This window comes from Furipterus horrens, unplaced genomic scaffold (assembly GCF_987537825.1).
Source record: "Furipterus horrens unplaced genomic scaffold, mFurHor1.1.pri manual_scaffold_4, whole genome shotgun sequence".
NCBI classification, from domain to species: domain Eukaryota; kingdom Metazoa; phylum Chordata; class Mammalia; order Chiroptera; family Furipteridae; genus Furipterus; species Furipterus horrens.
The window spans coordinates 27,482,203-27,505,562 of NW_028327174.1; the positions used below are offsets into that span (position 1 = coordinate 27,482,203).

General features: G+C 41.7%; 1 protein-coding gene across 1 annotated transcript in view; it reads right to left on the reverse strand.

Moving 5' to 3' along the window:
- The window catches only part of PLBD1 (phospholipase B domain containing 1), a 57,491-nt gene extending 36,134 nt beyond the window's left edge, over positions 1 to 21,357 (reverse strand). The window contains exons 1-2 of the mRNA XM_090272878.1: positions 20,894 to 21,357; positions 7,904 to 8,123 (exon numbers count right to left, since the gene is read on the reverse strand). Coding sequence (XP_090129004.1) covers positions 7,904 to 8,123; positions 20,894 to 21,014 — 341 coding nt within the window. The 5' untranslated portion in view covers positions 21,015 to 21,357. The remainder of the gene's footprint in view (positions 1 to 7,903; positions 8,124 to 20,893) is intronic.
- Between the last annotated feature and the right edge of the window lie 2,003 nt (positions 21,358 to 23,360).

The window sequence follows — 23,360 nt, forward strand, 5'->3', positions numbered from 1 at the left end:
TTTCCTTTAACGTTGTTTTGTTATAACATTGATGAGAAGCAGTAGAAACTTAATTATTGTTTATGTCCATTAACCTATGGTAAAACTGGCTTCCTTATAAATTGTTTCATTGCAATTCCAAGAACTTATTGATGTCGTTAGGTGAAGAGTTACTATTGTTTCTAGAACTGAAACTAACAGAACAAAAATAAAGGTTTTTTGCCAGTTAGGTAATCAGCATTAAAATCAAATCCTTTTAAGTCTTTTATGGTCCTTGAATTCAATAAACTTTACTTCATAAGATAATTTCCTTCATATTATTTCTAAATATTTTTTAAAAATGGAATGATCACATTTATCTTTTATTTATATACTTTTTATGCTGCCACGTCTTTTTGATGATCAAATTGGTCACTTTTCCCTTTCCACCACAACTAGACAGGTTATGTAGGTGACAAGAAAGGGACCCTCTGCCCTGGTCTCACATTTCAGGTGAATGAAATGCAGAAATTTCAAGGGAATTTGATGACTTTGTTGCTCAGGGAGGCAACAACCCTACAGCTTCCCTCTCCAAGACTGCATGCGAAAGTAGAGATAGATTTCTTGACTGTCTGGGCTCATGAGCCAAATGTAGTACCTCTGAACACCTCATTGAGTTTTGGGGCACAACCAAATGTTTTCTTTTGTGGACTACAGTGAAATTAGTGGACCTTGGGAGCTGATGGACCTAATGGGGGCAGAGGACTTGTAATTGTGGAAAGTGCAACCTCAGATGACATTGGTTATGCAGCTGGAGACCATGTGATCTTTATCAGATGTCAGATAGGGACACACCTAAGCCAAAGACTAAATGAGGTTTTTCACTTTGGTGGATGCCAGAGAAAGAAACAGGATGACCACTCATTAAACATCTCCCCCTCCCTCCAAGAAGCCTCAGTAACACCAATCCATTCTGGGAAAAAGTGGAACATTGTGAATTGACTCGGCTAAAATGATAAATTATTTTGTTTATATAGGAATAACTATGGTAACATTTTTCTAGCCTTTCGGTGCAATGGCCTGTTAAAATTAAACTGATTTATATAGAAATAAAGTTCTATTTCTTGAAAAACAATAATATGTGGGCTATTGACTTGCCATGCTCACTCAGGTAAAGAAAAATTATTCATACTTTTTACCCAAAGCCTCCATCACTGCATCCTTCCTGACTCCATCCGGAATTCTGAATCCCCTCAATTTTTCAGTCTATTTCAAAATAAGGCAGTGTTTCTCAACTGGAGTGATTTTTTTCCCTCAGGGGGAGGAGCAAGTGACAGTGTCTAGAGACATTTTTGGTTGTCACACTAGTGGGTAAGGTGCAACTGGATGCTGCTAAACATCCTGCAATGCACAGCCCCGACACCAAAGAAGAACTCAACCCAGAATGCCGATATGCCAAGGCTGAGAAACCCTGAAACAGATGAATGTTAATTTTGACTGGTGGGTGATCGCTGAGGATGTCCACATAACCATAGACAAGACAGGTGGAGTGGAGGAGAACTGGGCTAGAACTACTGACAAATTTTCTTTTTCTTTTTCTTTTTTTTTGGCAGAGACTACATTTTTCAGTTCTGATATTCAGAGCAGGGGAAGACAAACTTGCGCCCTGGGGTCAGAAGTGGAGGCCTCAAATGACCCTGCTCCATTCAGGGGCACTGTGGAGCACAATCCATTTGCAGGCTCCTTGGGTTGAGGCCCTTCTCTGATCCCTGTCCCTGGACCCTATACTTCCATTTGATGAAGCAATAGAATATAATCGCTAAAAGTACAAGCTTTGAATTCTGAGTAAAGCTTGCCTCCACTACTTCTAGGCTCTATGACCGCAAGCAAGATTGCTAATTTCTCTACATTCTGAATTCTCATCAAACGAAGCTAGCACTAGAATCTATGTCATAGAGGTGCTAGACTGAGTTTCAGCTCCTGTGGTGCAAAAAATCAGTCAATTTCCTCCTAAGCTGGCCAAAACTTTGCTCACCTTTACATCTCTCACACAAATTCTTACAGGAGAATCATGAAGACACATGTACCCCGCCTTTTCCTGAATCTTTTTGCATTATGTTAATACACATTATTTAGCACTCACTTGTCGTCTGCTCTCTCCTACTGTTTCCTAATTGTTTTGACTTCCTGGGTCAGGGACCATTTGGGGCTTCTTTAGTATTTCCCATAGTGATTAATTCACTTGAGGGTGTGTGTACACTAGCTCCTGCTTACTAGCATTGTGACTTTCATATCAATAAAATAGAGGTAATAATGATAAATACTTCATAACATTGTTGTGGATTAAATAATTTAATATATGCTTTGAACCGTGTCTGGTATACTTAAATGCTATATAAGTGTTATGTATCATCATCATCATCATCATTTTGTGGTTCATGTTAAGTTCCAGATAATTACTAGTTGATGGGACTTTGGATATTTTTGAGAGTGAGACTGTGTCTTACTTCCCTTTCTTTTGCCCACAGCCTTGACCTGGAAGCATATTCAGTTTCTAACACCAAAGGACAAGTTGGGGGTATGAAGGAGATACTTGAGGTATTTCTTGGCAGTGTAGGCTGAACACAAAAAGGTACTACCATTGACTATTTTCTCTACTTGTGCCATAATCTTGTTAACAACCCCTCTAATCATAGTTTTAGCAACTATTGTGTAAACATTAACTTAAAAGGCGTCCTCTTTGAAGAATGGACTTAGGAATTAACTCTTCTCCCACCTTTCTCCCTATCCCCAGAGCCTGGTACAGGTAAGTGTAACAAGTAATTGTTGCACTGAATTGGCTCAAGCTTACTGGGCTCTTCCAGAGCTCATTTCACCAGCCACCTCTGCAACACAAAGTCAACCACTTCATTCAAAACTAGAGCAGACCAGATCCCCACACCCTCATCACCATTCTTTCCAGAAAGGTTTCTTGACTCGTTTTATTAAAAGTCAATCTATAAATCTATGACTATTTAGCAGCTTTTATATCATTAGTGAAACATCAGAGACTCTGAATTTGCAGCTCTTAGTGCCTTCGGGAGCCACCCTGTAGAGTTAAAAAGAAAGGAAGAAGTTCAATTTGGTCAAGGTTTGTAGACAGGCAATGCATGGGAATATGTACCTCTCTCTTCTGATTCATCTCTAATAGAATTGGAACAACAACAGGATTCAGTTGAACCTAATAAGCGTGTAATTAAATACTGCTGGGGGCAGAAGCACTGCACCAGGTGTCTGGGGTATACAAAGGTGAATAAGATAGGGACCCTGCCCTTAGGCACTAACAGGTGGTGTGGGGGAGAGATGGAGCTCCACTCCAGTGGGAATGGAATCAGAAAAAGCTTCATGAGAAAGACAGAAGGAGATTGGTCTAGGAGGTTGAGCAATGTTTCAGCTGGTGGAGATGGGAGAGGCAGCACCTGGCTCTCAGGAATCATGGTTGTAAGAGTTGCTAGAAAGGGAAAGCATGAGAGGCTGAAGGGGCACCACAGCACACCACTCAGGAGCCCTTCTAGGAGTGAATGTTTACATGGTGAGGTTAGTAGCCTCAGGAGATGGGTGGGGCTGTGGAAAGTGGAAGAAGAGGGGGAAAGAAGAGAGCATGTGGAGGGGCAAGACAGTGAGAGTAGCCTCTGAAAATATCTAGCACCTCCTCCAAGTGGTGGTCCCGCTGAATCTGCTGCTGCTGCCTAGGATGAGATAACTCTGCCAGAGCAGCATGAGGAGATGGCCCTGAGCTTCACAAGAAGTACACAGAGCTGGGCCCAGGGCCAAACTGTTATCTGGAAGTGGTGTAAAAGTTCAAGGAACACCTCAAAGGAAATGATAGAGGATTTGAGAATACTTCTTTGTGTGTTTTCGTTTGGTCTCTCAAGTATGCCATAGGTTGAAAAGAGGAAATTATATCTTCCAGGGCTGGTAAATGGCTCTCCTCATCTGAGTATCTCAACTTTTCACTCCACAATATCCATCTTCTCACACACCTCCTCTTGCCAAGGGTCAGGAGATTCTAAGGAACAGCACTCCGTTTTAAACGTGGTGATGTGGGGAAAGGTGACAGCCCTATGCTCCCCACTCCTTGGCAGCTGCCTGAGCAACTTTCCAACTGGAGAGGAAAATGAGAAAAGATGGCTCTTCCTTTTGGCATCTGGCACTCCACCCCTACCCCCTTTAGCTCAGGCTCAGTCGCCCTTGCTCCAAGCCAGTGTCTTGGCATGTGGGGTTAATCATACCTGGCAAAGCGCCACAAGGAACAGTCCCCAGCATTATGTTATATGGTTTAAGTTGATAAAATGATATTTGTGTATGAAGATGCTATTGCTTTGCAGACAGTTGCCCATGTGGAGCTGAAAACGAGCCAGCAAGCAAACAGAAAGCCTCCACCTGGGACTTGTATTTCTTCTCTACTATCGGTTTTGCAGCTACAGTCTCAGCCTCCAGATGGCTGACATTTAAGCTCTTCTGCTTTGCTTCAGAGAATGCTGGGACCTTTGCTCAGAGGGAGCCACAATGCCTCTCCCTGCTCTGTCTGGATGGTGGGCTGTGCAGCCGTGGCGCTGACTGCAGAACATCCTCGCTGGTGCCTTTGGTCTGGGAGTCAAAATCCCATGAATGCTCCAGCATCCACTCTGGTCCCGTCTCCCTGCTGGAGCTTGCCGCTGTGCGCTCAGCTTCTCGACTCCATTTGGCATATCTTCTTCCCTTGAAATAAACTCTTGGGCATCAGAATGTGTAATAAGCCTTCTTAATCTCCTGGACCATATCAGAAGAGGTGGCAGGAAATTGATAGCCTCCTCCCTCTCTCCTCTCTTCCCCAGCCTACTGCCAGAGGTCTGTTTCAAGCATGCTGGGTCACATCCCACTAGTCTGAGCTTTAAATTAGGCACAAAGCAACTCCTTTAAATGCATGCTGATTTGGAAATGCCCATATTTATTTGACTTTTCAGGAATGTACTTAGAATGACAGCCTCTGAAAAGTAGCTTATGGGAAATGCACTCACCCCCTTTCTTATTTGAGAGGTAGAGAGAGAGACAAAGAGAGACAGAGAGGGTGAGAGAGACATCAATTTGTTGTTCCACTTATTTATACATTCATTGATTTACTCTTGTATGTGTCCTGACTGGAGATTGAACCCACCACCTTGGCGTATTAGGACAATGCTCTAATCAACTGACCTACCTGGCAAGGGAGGAAATGCCCTGCTAAAGAGTTTGGATTGTAGTTCTTCCTCCTCTTTCTTCTTTTCTTTTCCCTTTCTTTGTCCCTCCTTCCTCCTCTTTTTTTTCCTTTTCCTTCCCCTTCTTCAAATATACAAATGCTGACCTCTCCCTCCCTTCCAGCTCCTTCAGCTCTTTATCATGCATCTTCCTGCTCAGCAGTATCTCCCGTTCAATGAGATATATCAAAGTCTCTGCACAGCAGTAGGTCTCAGACTCTTGGTACCACATATAGGGGAAGTCATCCTTGAGCAGGTAGGGAGAATTACCACAGTCATAAATACTATACGAAGATGAACAGAGAGGTTGTCTTTTAGATTCATGGAACCTCTGAGCACTTTGCGCTTGAAATAGAGGATGGTGACCATCAAATGGGTCTGCAGCACAAGCCCCCATTTGCCTTTCTGAACCTGTTGCCCCCTGCGGGCTCAATTGGAGCCGCCCTACTCCTCGCTCTTTGTAAATGCAATGTACTCATTTCAGACCAAGGGTCTTTTACTCTGTTCTGTTGCTTTCTGCCAAGAATGATTTCTTCCTTCTTCCCAGCCAAGCTAAATGGTTCTCATCTATCAAGTACCAGACCCACAACTCAATCCTTCCACAAAGTCTTCTTTGACTGCTTTCATTCTCCTGTGGAATTTAGGATTAAAGCCCTCTTTTCAGGTTGTTCTGTGCAGTGGAAATGCTGCCAAGGGTTTCCCAACTCTTCCTTAAGGACCAGCATTGACTGAGATTGCTAGACTCATCTCTCCCTCACTCCTGACTTTCATCCATGGGCTGCTGCTACTGGTCTGAAGGGAAGGCTGACTCAGCTGCCAGATCCTCAAATTGGATCACAATATGCAGGAAGTTGTTTATTTGCTTTAATTTCAAAAGACTGACTTATACATGTGAAATTTTCATGGAAAAGACAGGGCAAAAGGCAAAGTGAACAATAAAACAGTTACTGAATAGTAACTAAGTGACTTGTTTTTTAAGAAATGAAATTTAAGTAATGTTTATTCTAAAATAAAAGTATTTAAAAATTATTAATAGAATGGTTCCTTTTTCTATGGATGTTCTTGGAAAATGGATAAAGGTGATCAAGGATAATAGGTTAATGGTTTATATTAAGAATCAGGGTGAAATGATAAAGTCATCCACAAAAGTGAAATGTTAAAACACATTTTTCCTGAGACAGAGGAATATTGGAAGTGCCCCCTTTGTCAGAAGCCTTCTCAGTCACACTTCTGAGCTCTCTGGTAAGGACAGCAAAATCCAAGGCAGACATGTTTATCTTTACAACAGTCTCAGGATCAGAGCTGCTATCTCCAAATTGTAGTTTCCCTTAACAACCCATTATGTTTAGCATTCATGAGTTCATCTAATATGCTTATATTCACACAACTTCAGTCCAAATTATTTCTCCAGCCCTGACCAGGTAACTCAGTTGGTTAGGACATTGTCCCAGTATGCCAAGGTTGTGGATTCAATCCCCGGTCAGGGCATACACAAGAACCAACCAGTAATTGCACGGATGGGTGGAACAATAAATTGTTGCTTCTCTCTCTCCCTCAAATCAATCAATCAATCAATCAATCAATCAAAATTATTTCTCCAAATTTTCAGCTCAATTTAAATAATGCAATCAAATGAGGATACAGAAGTGGATAAAGATTTGGAGTGAAAGATAAAGGTTCAGATTTGTACATGTATAATACAGTCTTAAAAATGCTTTTAATATCTCCTCAGTTTATAAAGTTTTACACATCTCTGAGTAGTATATTATATGAAGAGAACTCCAATGGTAAGGTAACAAAAATTTGGTATAAAATTAAAAACAGGAATTTCTAGTTAAATTTTAAAAGAGCAGCCAGAACTTAGTAACTAGTCATTCAACATCTGTTGTAATCTCCAGAATGCAGAAACAGATTAAGATCACACTGCACTTACTATGACTAAGGCAGAAACAGTGCAAAATAAGGTTTGGTTATACTGTACTCAACAATCTAGGTCACAGAGAATAAAAAAAAAAGGAAGCCAACTCATCAAGACACTATATCAAAGAAAGAATGAGGCTTGATTAAATGGGTTACAACTTTTTTTTTCCTTTAAGAGCTTTTCTCTTAAAAGGATGAGTCCTGATTGCATTATCATTAGCTGCATTTTGTGATTTTTGTAAGACTAAGGAAGGACACCAAATCAAGTAACAATAGAATTGGAAGGAACATTTATATTAGATATTAAAATTTCAATTTATTATCTCTTTACCCACTTGAAATTATTGTTCTAAGACTGTTGAAAATAAGTGCTCTTATATTTTATTTTTAATTAATCTTCTCTGTTTTGTGGTTCTCGAAGAGTCACTCCACCTCCCACTTGTTTTCTAATGGACAATAAATAACTAGTAGGATGAGACAGCTTTGCTGTCTCTTAAAACACTTTCAGGAGAAGGCAAGATTTAAAAAGGGAAGTGCCATGAGACCTGAACAGTGCCACATTGGAGACTTTGTTCCTTCTAGGCAGGTACTGATTAAGGGTACAGATGTAATTCTGATGTTTATCATATGAGATATTAATACAGCTACTAATGTACATAAGTACAGCTATTAATGTATTATACAATGTCAGGAAGGTAAAGACAACACCGTTGGACAAAGAAAGAGATAGAGGTGGCCTGGTAGTTCTCCACCATTACTGCGGTACTTACGGGGCAGTGAGGTAACCCTCCAAAAAGCCAGCCAAAAACATGATGACCTCATTGCTCAGAGACTGAGATCCATACCCTGCTTTGATCTCCAGGATACCCCAGCCTGTGGTGTTCACAGAGTTATTATAAAAGCCATAGGCATCCCCACTCTTGTCCAGTATGTTTTTGACGTGTACTGTCTTTTCAGTAGGTATCCAGTATGCAGTTGCGTAGCAGACTTCTGGAAGAAAAGAAAAAGGTTTAATGATAGGATCCCATTCAACTGATTTGCTCATGCATTTTCTTCTATGCAACCAACAATTCCAACACATTTGATCTTTAAAGAATTCCATTCTATTAGAATTGGAAAATCTGCCACTATAGTTTGTCTTTGTTGCAAGTGGGGGGAAAACCAGAGACTTGATCAAGGGGGATGAGCCCATAGCAAAAAATATAAATTAAAGGTAGGGGTTTGGTTATAACATCACCGAGGTGGGTCTAAGAGCTCCATCCTTACAGATGGGATAGGGTCAAGGCCAGAGCTGGAGCCCTTGCCTACTTCTTCATTCAGCTAAGGACAGGGTTCATATTCCAGGTCAGCAAGACCTTCCTTTCCCCTCAGCAATTGGGCCAAAGCATTCATATTCTCTGGCTCCTTATCTTATTTCTTACGCTTAATTCTTAAATGACATTAGAGTCCTAGTTTGTAGAAAAAACAAAAACTATCACTTGTGACCTCCTCAAGTTTTGTGAATTCATCCTTACAAACCCTGTGTTGATGTGTCTTTTCTTTTCACTTCAATTCCTCTACATTCATGCTCTGGATCCCACCCCTCTCACTTCTGTTAGGAACTTCGTTCCACCCTATTGCTTCTTGCTGCAGTGCCCTGAAGTTCTCTCGCTGAAGTGCCCTGCCCCCCTCTAGTAAATTAACATGTTCTATTGTTGCACAGATCAAGGCAAAGCAACTACAGAAGCTCTCTCTCTGGATCCTGTAAGAAGATTTAACTACTGTAGGAATCTCTCCCTTTATAAAATTATTGCAAATGTTATAAAGAACACTGTATCAGGGACTTTGCTAGGTGCTGGAGATAGAGTCAAGACAGTATGGATGGAACTGGAGAATACTATGCTAAGTGAAATAAGCCAGTCAGAGAAAGACAAATACCATATGATCTCACCTATAAGAGGACTGTAATGAACAAAATTAATGAACAAAATAGAACCACAGACATGGAAACATGGAGCAGACTGAAAGTGACTAGATGGTAGGGGAGAGGGGGATAATGGCAGAAAGAAGGGGAAGGAACTAGTCATGGACAACACAGTGTGGGGTTTGACTGTGGGAGGGGGGCGGGATGAGTGGAGGAGGGCAAAGGGGGGAAAACTGAGACAACCATAATAGAATAACAATAAAAAGTGACTTAATAAAAAGAAAAAAGGGTGGACTTCCAGCCAAGATGGAGGCCTAGACAGACATGCTACATCTCCCTCCATAACTAAGGAAAAAAACTACCTCAAAACTAGATACAAACAGAAGTTCCAGAAAATCGAGCTGCAGGAAGTCCAACAAACAAAAATATAAAGAAGAAATACTCACCCAGACAGGTAGGAGGGGCAGAGCTGAGGTGGAGAGGATGTGGTGTGGTGGCGGTGGCAGCAGGCCAATGGAAAATGCAGTCACAGGTTTTAAAAAGTTGGGAGGGACACCTGGGGAGCATTCCCAGCCCCAGACCAGACTGCACAGCTCACAATCCCAGCACTGGGGAAAATCTAGCCTCATTGCTTCTGACTGTGCAAATCAGTGGGGGTTGGGGCAGAGGAAGAAACTGCTGGTCTCTCAGCAGAGTCCACTTGTTTAAAGGGCCCCCACAGTCCTAGAACATCCACAGACCCACCCACTCTGGGAGAGACGGCCAGGAAAACAGCTAGAGAGGCAACAGTCCCATATGGAAGTGGGAGAAGTGCCTGGAAAAAGGGCGAGTGCTGAGCAGGCAGCATTGTTCCCTCTCAGATCCCTCCCACACATACAGCGCCGAATGTGGTGAAACGGGTCGCCCATACTGACAAATACCGAAGGCTCCCCCCTTACAACGTCACAGGTGCAACAGCTCTACCTAAGACACAGAGGCAAACAAACACAGAAACCTGTCAAGATGAGGAGGCAGAGATATATGGCCCAAAAGAGGGAACAGATCAAGGTTTCAGTGGGAGAACTAAGCGATGAGGAGATAGCCAACCTAAGAGAAGAAGAGTTCAAAACACTGGTGATAAAGATGCTCACAGGCTTGACAGATATGCTTATGTATGGCAGACATATAAGGGAAGAAGTGAAGGCTATGCTAAGTGAAACTAAGGAAAATCCACACAAAACCAATGGTGAAGGGAAGGAAACTGGGGTTCAAATCAATCATGTGGAACATAAGGAAGAAAAAGACAGTCAGCCAGTACAGAATGAAGAAACAAGAATTGAAAAAAATGAGGAGAGGCTTAGGACAACTTTAAACATACCAACATCTGAATCACAGGGGTGCCAAAGGAGAAGAGAAAAAGCAAGAAATTGAAAGTTTATATGAAAAAATAATGGAGGAAAACTTCCCAAATTTGGCAAAGGAAATAGACATACAAATCCAGGAAGCACAGACGGTCCCAAATAAGCTAGACCCAAAGAGGACTACACCAAGACACACCATCATTAAAATATCAAAGGTTCAAGATAAAAGAGAGAATCTTAAAAGCAGCAAGAGAAAAACAGAGAGTTACCTACAAAGGGGTGCCTATAAGACTATCAGCTGATTTCTCAAATGAAACTTTGCATGCAAGAAGGGACTGGCAAGAAGTATTCAATGTAATAAAAAGCAAGGACCTAAAACCAAGATTACGCTATCCAGCAAAGTTATCATTTAGAATGGAAGGGCAGATAAAATGCTTCCCAGACGAGGTAAAGCTAAAAGAGTTCATAATCACTAAGCCCTTATTATATGAAATGTTAAAGGGACTTATTTAAGAAAAAGAAGATCAAAACTATGAACACTAAAATGACAACAAACTCACAACTATCAATAACTGAATCTAAAAGATAAAAACAAAATCCAACTAAGCAAATCAGAATAGGAACAGAATCATAGGTATGGGGATCATTTGGAGGGTTATCAGCTGAGAGGGGGATGGGGAAGAAATGGAGAAGTGGTGCGGGGATTAAGAAGCATAACTGGTTGGTACAAAATAGACAGGGGAAGTTAAGAATAATATAGAAAAGGATGAAGCCAAAGAACTTATATGCATGACCCATGGACATCAACTAAAGGGGGTGGGACTGCTGGAGAGAAGAGGGGTACTGAGCAGAGGGGAGCAAAGGAAAAAAAATTGGGAACTACTGTAACAACATAATCAATAAAATATACTTTTTTTTAAAGTTCAAAAAAAAGAAAATGACAGGTCCAGTTCTGGGCCCCATCCACTTCACTCCCTCAGTTTCCTCAGCCTATGACAGTGAGGGGGCATCCATTCCCACCATGCTGCCAGCACTGCTCTGGCTGGGTCATGAATGAAATCCTTGAATTCCAATGTCACATGTGTGTCTGAAAGTATTTGACCCTGGTGACCACGTATTCTTAAAACTCTTTCTTTCCATGTGTCTGGGACAACATTCTTCTGAATTTCCTCCTCTTCTGTCTGTCTTCAGGACTAACAGTACACTTGATAACCCCATCTGGATGATTCTATAAGTACTAAAAATTCAAAATATTTCAAACAAAACTCATATTCCCTTCTAACCCATCTTCCATCTTCTGCTGTCTCCATGATTTTTCAGCCTGAAACCCAAAACTGTGCAGGCCTCCGCTCTCTCTCTCTCATAACTCATGTTTAATCACAACATCTTAAATATCTCTGCCACCAGTCTTTAGTTCTCTATTTCTATGCTACTTTAAGATATCACAACTGGCCTTAACTTTAAGGAGGCCTTTTCAAAGTCCATTCTTCATACTCTGCCAGAGTCAACTTTTATTCCCTAGAAATAAACTTCTTTAGCTTATACTATCTGCCTTCATGATCTGGATTCTGCCTATCAACTGGCCTCATCCACCACCCCGTGCACTTTGTGATCTGGAAACCATTAAATACCACTCTCCAACCTGCCACGAGCTAGGCCAACACCTCTGATTTGCATGTGCTCTTTCCTCTGCCAGAGAGTTTCTCTCTTGTTAGCCATCTAGCAATCTCAAAACTGCTATTTTAGACTCAGGAAACAGCACCACTTTGAAGGGGTTGACTTGCTCTACAAGATCAATGTCCCTGTTATATACATCTTCAGGTCTTACTACTTTGACTGTAACTTACGTGTCTGCCCCTGCTCCTAGTCTATGAACTCCTAAGGTCCAAAACTTTTTCCTCAGCATCAGGTATAGTGCCTGGCCTTAAACAGATATTCAGTAAACATTTGTGAAAGGAAGAGAGACTTTGAGCATCATGACCACAGTGGTAGATTTTCTTTAAAAAATGGTTAAGTAGAGGTAATGACATTGATTATCACAGGTAGGTGCAGAATACTTTGTCAACAAACTCCCGATGACAAACAGTAGTCTTATTGTTAATAAAGCCACAAACTTGCCACAAGCTAACAACTGTGGGCAGAATCCATAGACACTTCCCATCTTCACCTCCAAACTACAAGAAATAAGTATGCTTTCCAAATCGATTTTGGACCACAAATGCCGTAGCCTCTGCCCTTTCCCAGCCTTTCTCACACATTCTCTGCTACCCTCACCTCCAGCGAGTCTTGGAGGGAAATGAAAAAGCACGGCTGACGAAATAAATACAACCACAGATGCTGCAGCAAGGGTGGGATCATGAACAGGAACTGTAGAAAAAGGAAGGTAACAGTCTCTTCTCTCTCAGTTCTGTCCACATAACATGATTTTTAACTTTATTCCTGCCTCCAAAATGCTGGCATTTCTCATCCAGCATCCTGATCTTCCTTTCCCTTCGTCTTCCATTCCAGTAGCTCCTTTTGCTATGAACTTTGCTTGCTCCCAATCTAAGCACTCAAGGGCTGTTTTCATTGTTACCAGCACTACCAAACTTCCCCTAATTTCCCAACCACAAATAATAAACATCTGCAAATCTGTGCTTTTTGGCACTAGTCTGTCCCTATGCATGAAAATCCCTTAACCAGTCCTCATGAGAATTCAATGATAAAAATTTACTGCTAACCAGCTGACAAACCTAGCAAATGCTTTGAGAATTATGCCAAAATCTGAGTTTCTCGATTCACTCCTAATTGATGTCCTCTATTCCTCAATCTCCTCCTGGTTTTCCCAGTACTACACTTCTTTTTCTTAAATTCTTTAAGAGCTTTTAAGCCATTCTAATTTTAAAAAGATCTCCACATTAGGAAGCAGATGATGTAAAAAGTATAATAGTGAAAAGGTAGAAAAATATTACCTAATTCAAATCCTAATCTAGCTTTATACAAGCTCTGTGAAGGCAGGGACTGCTTCTGTTTGCCACTGCATAGTCTGGGATCGCTATGCCTGGCACAATAATGTTTCTGTGAATCTAGTTTAATTATGTGTGTTCTTGAAGTGAAAGTGAAGTTTACCAAAACATTCACAGAAGCTAGCCTAAAATAACTGAAGTGATTACAATATGTTTTCAAGTTTGGGTAAGGAGCCTAGAGAATGCTTCAGAGGCCAAAGGGGCAAGTGCCATGTATTGATATTTTCTCTGGAGTTGTGGAAATGGAAAATAAGATTTAAACATTTTTTAAGAGTAACATTCTCAAAATCAACACAGTTGATAAATATTTGTTGAATGAATGGGAATGTTACTTTATAAAAACGGTATTTTTCTTCTATAAATAAAGATGGAAGACACAGTCATTTAAAATTTTATTTTACTTGTGTATTCTAATGTTGCCTATGAGTGAACTGTCTTCAGTTGAAAAAAGTTTGTAACTCTATCTTAGAATTTGTAAAAATTGTCATAAATGACTTAAATCACTCTCTCCCATATTTGGAACCTAATTTTCCTAGCACCTCATTTATGATAGAGTATTCAACCCTGAGCAATACAATTTTGCCTAATATATTCAGTAAGCTAGAGAAAAAGAGAAAGAAACATGAGCAAGCAGAGGTTCTGAATATGTGAGAGAAAATGTAAAAAGATTAAGATTGGGTTTAGCTAATAGTTCACTGATTGTGATCCCTGAATTTCTTTTTTATGTCCACTGAGCAGTGTCTCTCATGATCTCTCTGTGTGCACTTGGCATTGGTCTTCCCTTCTTCGAAATGGTTCTCAATAACTAATATTTGGTTTTTAGATTTCCTTTGACTCGTCATCAGAGTCACTAAGAAAATAACCGATTCATGAATAAACAATCTCTAGGCAACAAAATTGTAAGTAGGAATTTCGGCTCTCATTTATTACAGAAATCAGATTATTTTGGGAAGTGTTCCCAGGGAACAGAAATAGGGGACTGACAGAATAGAACAGAGAATGAGGGAAAGCTAACTTAATGGTACATTCTGCGATGGTCCAAGAAGTGTGTAAAATAAGTCTCTGAAGACCCTATACCAGGGATGGAAGAGGGAGTATTTATCTAGGAGCTCCTGCCCTGCATAAGTCAAAGGTTGTTCTATGCAGTGTTAGATCCCTCACTCCCAGGTCTGTACATGCTCCAGTGCTAAATGATTATGATTTCAGAGAAGCTCTGAGTTAGAAAGTAAGGGAATCATGCAATGTCGCTGAGTGGAGGTGCCTCACATTACACTTGCATGAAGCTATTTAGAATAAAAGGCAGGTGAGAGGATGTGAGGTGGGATGCATAACGTGCCTGAGACATTTGGTAAATAGAAAAGGATATAGCTTTTAAAAAGTAGCTTCAAAGCCACAAAACACTAATGCAGAAAAATGCTATCAATTTGCCTGAAACTAAAATGATCCCTTTCCTTCTTCCTTTCAAAGCAAACCCATTCATCACTACTGGATTAAATCAGAGTTCTTGCCAAAACTCCTATCAACAGAAAGTCAACTTAGCCCCGTTCTAATTTGGCTCTCTTAGCTCACTCCTAATCTAGATTTCTTTTTGGTTATGTGTATTTGGATGTATTTGGTCCAATAAATTTGATTATAAGGCCCTTGAGAATCAGGAAGAGGAATTGCATATTTCATTGTATCAACTTCTTTGGGTTTAACATAATGCTTTATTATGTGGCTGCCTCAATCTCAAACTACCACACTAGTTATGAAAGTCACATGTAAAGCCAGATTTGTATCAGTTATGTAGTATGTCAGTTTTTTATTTTTAATCTTGAATTAGAATTTTGGTGCCCTAGGTTTGCTTATGCTGGTTTGAATAACTTGATACTACCCTATGATTGTAATGGCATTTGCAAGGCTGACAAATTTCAGAGCAAGCCTGTGCCTTTCAATCAAGAGACTCTCACAAGTTCTCATTTGAAGATTATTAACGTGGTATTTGTTGTTTGTGCTGACACAGGTTTCAAATTTTAGGCTAAATTTTCCACATCATTTCACTGCCTCTATTAGTTTCATTTTTAACCACATTGACTAAATTCCTGTTTTTGCAGTAGTACAAATGAAGAATAGTAAGAAGTTAAGAAAACTTCTTGGCAAGGGAATGGGACACTGGCCTCATCCTTCACTCTGACCCACCTGCCTTCTTCTCCCTTGCATGACCACTCCCCGAAGCATCAAGTCCTCAGGGAAATAAGGTTCTGATCAGCATCAAGTAATCTTAGGAACAAAGCCTCAGGTCTGTTGACCACAGAGACAGAGTTTGGTCAAACTAGAGATAACATCTAGGCCTCAGTTGTGTTTCAGCTCCAGGCCCAGAAAAGCAGCAAAACCAGAGGAAGCAATGCTATGGCTGACCTCAGGTCCAGAAGCAATGACTAATGACCTCCTATCCTAGTACCAGCCAATCCTCACCTTCAGAAAACAGATAAAAACCCTTAAGGCAAGTGACCCAGTGCATGCGTGCTCTCTCTCTCTCTCTCTCTCTCTCTCTCTCTCTCTCTCTCTCTCTCTCTCTCTCTCTCTCTCTCTCTCTCTCTTGCCAGCATCTTTCCCCACCCTTTTTTCAGACATGGTGCCTTTGCTTTCTTTCTCCTAAACTTCAAGGGCCCTTCTTTTGCCTCTGCAACTTGTTTCAGGAGTCTACCAGCTCAGATGGTTCATTTCTTCTACCTCTGTGACTTTCTAAACATTCTCTTTCAATAGTGTTCTTGGCTCTAAATTCTTTCTTAGCTAAACTCAAGGACTGAAGTCTAACATTCATTGCCAACACAAACTACATAATAACATTAATGATTTTCTGGCCCCGTCTTAAAGCTGAACTTTCAAAAGATCATGAAATATAAGTTAGATGCAAATGGAACCTTATCCATTAAAAAAATATGTTGCTTAAATGCCTTAAAAACCTTAAAACACTGAACAAAATAAATCTTTTGAGATTCACTCTATTATTGGTGCTGCTACCCCATTTGCTATCTCAATAGGTATTGCTTTATAACTTGGAGCCCAACAAAGCAAAAGATAACAAGTGACAGAAGTATAAATAGCACCCAAAGATGTATGAAAACAAAAATTTCCATTCTATCAGAACAAAGTTCCAAGATGAAGTTCACATGATTCATAGTTTATATAATATAAAGAGTAATCATCAGGAAAAAATATTTTTAAAATGTTCTACTTCAATTTAAAAACTGAAAGAAAATTCTTTTTAATTTTTTTCTGGAGAACATTTTTAATCTTTGCTACTGGATTCACTTTTCCAGAAGGACCAGGAAACAAAGTGTAATAACAGAAATGAATGGGCACATCTCCCAGAAGTTGTATACATTTTTATAAACGAACTGATATAGGGGGAGCACAAGAAAATGTTGGAGTTCACAGAGAGCACTTCTTTTGGGTCTGATACACCCAGACAGTTGGGATGTGTTGTAGGAAGACTTGGTGAGGCTCAGAAAGACAGGAAAGAGTTAGGAAGTTCTAAAGCAGCCATGAATAAAATAATCCAGGTGATTTTAGTCAGATAGTTCTAACCCTGGAAAGAGACCAAGGACACTTCTCAGTGTTTTCTGGAGCAGTTTCTAAATGTGTGTACTTCAAACCCCCAAAATGCTAGACCATGACTAAGAAAAAATCCTGATTGTTTAAGCTATTACATCACAACACACAGATGATCATCTGTCATCTTGGTTGCTTAATCAAGAGATTTATGATGCCTTTCATAGAAAAGTAACTCCAATGGCCAGTAATAATAGCCACTCAACTTACAGTCATGCATTACTAAACAATGGAGACATTTACATTCCGAGAAATCTGTCAATAAATGACTTGGTCATTGTGAGAATATCATAGAGTTTACTCACACAAACCTAGATGGTATCGCTTACAACACACCTAAGGCTACTATTCTGCAGGGGAGAAAAAAATAATTTTCCCTCTACTCTTCTGAGTTCCTGACTGAGCCATCCCAGAAATAAAAGCCAGATTCAAAAGAGAAAAACCCAAAGTTGAATAACACGTATACCTCCTATATACATAAGAGAGACCCTGAAAAATTGAGTAATTCCCAAAAGGGCTGAAGCAACCATCTTAAATACCATCTTCAGCTGAAGACAAAAGATGTTGGGAGTGGGAGATTCAGTTACAGAAAGTTATCAGAAAAAACACAGTGTAATAAGGGTAAGGTTGTTATGCAGATTTAAGTTATTGCCTTCCACACTGATTAAGAATTTCTACAGATAAGGTCATTCCCCTCCTCCTGGTACAGTGAGGGCGACAAATGGATATTTCCCTTACAAATGTGCCTTTTAGAAAAAGTCACTTCTACTTGGTTTCAAGACTTCTCCCATGTCTGCTGTTTCTAAGATTGACCTACCTAAAATAATCCTTATGCCAAATAGAAACATTTTGGGGTGGCAAATTCTGTGCCCCTACAGCTCCTACACTACACATCTGTTAAGTATGGCACACTGCAGGCAAATGTAACACAATAATCTGTGTGATGCATTGCACTACAAGTTACAATAGGTATGGTATCACTAGGCAATAGGAAATTTTCACTTCCATTGCAATCTTATGGGACCTCCATTGTATATGCAGTTGAGGAAAATGTCATTATGCTGCATATATATAGCCCTTGCTGTATACAACCAGGGACTGTCCCTCATAATCACTTATGAAATATATAGTATTATAATATCCATTTGCAGATTAGGAAATTGAGGCATTGAGAGATTACATAATTTACTTAAGGTCACACAGTAAGTACTGGAGCCAGGACTCAAACACAGTCAGTTGGCTGGCTCCGTGATTTCCGTTTGTGGAATTCCATACTACCTCTCTAACACTATACTTCAAAAAATGAAGACCAGTCATAGAGTGAACATATGGAGCAACCAGCTCAGGTGACTGGAAAATAAGAATCCTTCAAAGTTAAAGCAGGTGAGATTGGTCTCAACCGAAGATCTACTGAGTCACCTTAAGGAGACTGAAAGACTCCCAGGACAGTAAATTCCTCGACAACTACCTAAAGGCATTACCTATCTAGAGAGGCAATCTGTTAGTCTCCAGTGGGCATTGGTGAGCTGTGGCAGCCTGGAAAAGGCAGTGTTCCACACTCAGGTTCATGCCAGGCGAGCACTGTCATGAAGGAGTGCCCATGACCTGCCTGGAGTGTCAGGTCCCACTGGGAGGCAGATGAATCTGACCTCCAACCTGAGAATCCCTCAAATTATTTACTCCATGTAGTTTCAGTATAAGAGCATGGCTGGAGCGGGCTACACAAATATCCAGTCTGTTAAAAATTAGCAACTGGTATTTTGGTGAATAGACTTGTGGGCTTATCAGGATGAATCAGCTTCCTTGTATTCGATCAGCTCTGGAGCACTGGAAAGAATGAATTTCTGGAGTCCAGCCCTGCAAGTGCAAGGGCCAGGTCTGGAACCAGTTTTACCAAGGCTTATGCCATCTTACAAATCTTTCGGCAATGAGCCCATCCCTTCCTCAGTATACAAACAACTTAGAAAAATTATATAAGACATCCAATAAACAAATATGGGACTTTCCAGTCTGGAAAAATAAAGGCAAACATGATTACACATCTGAAGTTTATAATAGTTTGAAAGATATGGCTAGAATGAACGTGCACTTGTTTGCCAATTTCTAGAATAACGAAAGTACAAAGTATTCTTAAAAAATTGGAGAAGTTTGCTTGTGTATAAAGAGATGCATCTTAGTGGATACAAAATTCATTCTAAGGAGATTAAAATGAATTCTCTTCCATGTTCATCATGTACTCACTAAATTCAACGTACTGAGCTGAGCACTTTAGAGAAAACATGAAAAGCAAGCAGTGGCAAAGACTGTTCTCTGTCCTCAGTCCAAGAGAGGGTAAGACAAAGCACCGAAAACCTGCATTGGAAAACGGGTTAGTTAATATGAGAAGAACAAAGGAAATAGAGATCATGTTTTTTGAAACAGTCGGCATGGGCATTGCTAGCTGTCCCCTGACACCATGTTAAGAAGTCTTTCCGGAGTGCTGGGCATAGCATTGTCCGGAAGGCTCATAGCAGAAACGCCCTCACTCTCTGCCTTGACAGCGACCCCACCTGGCATGGATCCAGCTTATTATCATTTGGGGAACTCAGTTTAAGAAGCAGTTTCTTGCCAGATGATATCTTCTTGAATAAACAGTGTCTCATCTCAAGAAAAATAACGTCTCCTCCTCGCTCCTCAGGCTGCCCCACCCCCAATCTACAGAAGCTTTTAAAACAATCCCAAGAATCCAAAAGAACAAAACAGGGAGAAAAGCGTCAGCCAGTACTCCAGACACAAAAGCCCTTTCCATCTCTCGGACACTCTAGCCCATCCCAGGTACATGTGAATGAACGATCTCCCAGGGCTAGAAGGTGGACACCAAGATTTCCATAGTCCTGGGAAGGAAGAGAATGTGCCGGTAGATCTTGAGTGGGAAGCCTAGGGGTGTGTCACATTTGATCTCAGAAGCCCAGGCAGTTTAAAAGACTGGAAAAATTGAGTAGTAATAAGCAGGCAAGTTGTAAAAACAAAAGTCTTGAAATCTGATGGAAGGTGATATAGCGAGAATCAGTACACTCATTTGGGAAGGGGTATGCCCTCCTATATATACTCCACCCTATTCTTATGCAAGGTCAACACAGAAAGGGGGGTGGGTCATAAAATAAGACAAAATCCTCTCTTTACATTACTTTTCAAGTCTTTCAAGTTTCTTTCATTAATGTTCCTTTTAGTCTTTGGGAGTGAAAGTGCCAGATTCAAGGTTGTTTTTTGTTGTTGTTTGTTTTTTGCAAAGGGTACAGGTAAGTGCCAATACCTGTAGGGGACAGGACCTTTTTCACTAAGAGGGGAATAGTCAAGCAAATGCCCTTTAGCATTTCAGCTCTGCCTTCCTATGCTGTTTATCTTTATGAAAATTAACCTCAATTTTTCTCATCTGTAGAATGGGGATAATAATGTAATTTAGATTATCCTATAGTTAGCATTATATGATAAAACACAAATTCCTTTAGCACACTGCCTGGCACATATCAAGCTGACAATACCAGGTTGCATTTCTTACCATTTTAAACCAGAAATTGACAATTACGGAGCGGAGGTGTGGGGGGGCGGGGGTGGCAGCCCGGAATCATACCTCCCTATGATGTGAATAAATATATTTAGATGTCCTTTGGCTGGCGCTCTGAGGCCCTGCTTTTGCTCGCCAAGAATTCTGGCCAACATTTTTTAAGTTCACAGGAGTACATACCCTATGCCCTTCTCAAGGGCCGTCCCAGAGCCACAACAGCTATCGGGCGAGGTCTGCCAGTTCCCCGCAGGAGCGCGCTCCTCGGCGGCCACCCAGAACCCGGACGCCCGCTTGAAGTAAACTTGGCGGGACCCGGGGCTCGGCGGGGCGCGGGCGGGCAACGCGGGGCCTCTCCCGTGGCGCGCTTTGCTCACCTGCCAGGCTCGGCGGCACGGCGGGGGCCAACAGCAGCACCAGCAGCCACAGCGACGGCGGCGGCGGGGCGGACGGCGCGGGCAGCCGGGGCAGGCGCCCGTCCGGGCTGCGGCGGGACATCGCTCTGCGGCCACGACCTCCGCTCGGCTGGACCGGGTGGCCGGCAGTGGCAGCTGCTGGAAGGGCGGCTCGTGGGCCGGCAGAGGTGCGCCGCCTCTCAGAGTTGGAGCTTCCTTAAGTTTCCTCTTTCATTAGTTCTGCTCCTTTGGGGCTTTTGATGGCTAGGAAGCCTCACGTGGCCTTGGGAACAACCTTCGCCCTATGGTGCCCCAGCCTGGCACAGGCGGGTCCTTTCTGACCCTCCAGCGCCCAGTGGGCCGGGCTGGGAAAGTTCCCCAGCTGCACTTCTGGGATCTGACAACGTTACGTGCGCACTACTTTCTCTGCTCGTCTGGCCGTTGGGCAGCCCTAAGTTGGAACAAGTCAGTTCACGTCAACAGCACCAGCCTTGGTCTCCAGGGCAGGCCACTCCTCTGCAGCGGGAAATGCAAGCCCCTGATTCTTTGCCGTTCTGCAAACGCCTGCACAGGTCCTTTCTCCCTCAGAGATCAGCGCCCCTCCAGCCCAGGCTGTTCAACATAAATCCATTTGCTGCAGCTCAAAACTTCCGACCCTTTGCTTTTCTCTTCATTGGCTGCTGGAGCCACCGCTGGAGAGGGATTCAGACAGAGCTGTGAAGTCCTCATTTCTGCTGAGTCAGTTGAAAGTGACATTGTGAAGTAGGCAAAACTATGCCTTGGGTGACATTGTGAAGTTGGCAGAGGGGGCCCTAGGTGACATTATGAAGTAGGCAAAAGGTATTTTATACATTCAATAAGCATTTATTGAGCCCATCTTGTGGGCCAGGCTTTATAAAGACAAGAGCATGACCTACAACAACCAACGAGGGACAAAGCCATACAGATACACAGGTACTAGAAAGCTGCCGTTAGTGTTGAGGTAGAGCTATGCTGAAGGTACAGACGGGACAAGCCACCACACGCTGGCGGCCTAAGCACCCACTCTTCTCTCGGTCGTCTTCCCAAGCTTAACTGAAGTGTTAACAGACAATGGAAAGGGAGAACAGGAGTCACCTTTCCTACAGCAGGAAATACGTTTGTAATTGTTAGAAAAGATACAGAATAATTACATCAGAGCTCTGTGCAAATTGTTAAACACAAGTCCTGAGTCGTAATTTTGTTCAGGGACAGCACCTATCATAGTACCTAGATAACAGTATCATTTAATGAATGGAGGAATTGAGGACAGTGTAAAAATGGCACATTTTTCTTCAAGTTAGAAAATAAAAGTGAAGGAAAATGATGAGCATTTTGTTGTGCCATGTTGGGAAGAGAACTGTGTTAGGCCATCCGAGGAAGTTGTTCCCCCTGAATATTGTAGTCATGCTACCCTCTACCACCCCCCTCCGCCTTACTAACCTTTCCAGTCCCAGGGGCCAACTGTTCAAATGCCATCATGTATATAAGAATGCCTGATATTAACTATAAGACACTCATTCGTCTATTATTTAGCCATCAAATATTTGTTCCAGCCATAGAACAGTAAACAAGACAAAGTCCCTGCCCTCACACAGCTTGCATTCTAGTGGCGGAAGCAAATTACATAAACAAATTAATTGGACCAGGATTTCTCAACCTCAGCACTGTGACATTTTGGCCCATACAATTGTGAGGGGGTCCCCTGGCCTTTATCATAAACTCTGGATGCCAGGATGACTTCACTCCCAAGTTGTGATTATCAAAACTGTCTTTAGATATTACCAAATGTTCCCCTGAAGGGCAAAATTGCCCTCAGTTGTGAATCACTGAATTTGATGATAATAAACCTTGCCTTCTGCCATGGCTGGTGTGGCTCAGTGGACTGAGCACTGGACTGTGCACCGAAGGGTCATTGGTTTGATTCCCCACTGGGGCACATGCCTGGGTTGCGGGCTAGTCCCACAGTTGGGGACATGTGAGAGGCAACTGATTGATGCATCTCTCACACATCGATGTTTCTCTCCCTGTCTTTCTCCTTCTCTTCCTGTGTCTCTAGAAATAAATGAGTAAAATCTTTAAAAAGAAAATTTAAAAAAACCTTGCCTTCTTTAAATTGTGCAGGGTTTATATATCTGGGAAGGAAATGAGCAGCAAACTTATAGCAAAGCTGAGAGAAGGACTAAAGATTGTGAAATGTTTTTATTACTTCTGTAGTAGACATGTGGCTTTGGACTGCTTACCATCCGTTACCCTCCCTATTCCTGGTACCAATTTTCCACGAATGTGAACTCCACTGGTTTAGAAGTTTCAGTGAACAAGGGAGGAAATACGTTTCCACCAAGAGACACACTAATAGCTGCACTGAATTGAATTTGAAATTACTGCCTGGTCTTTATTGGGTTTCTTTGGCCAGGATCGGGTCGGGGGA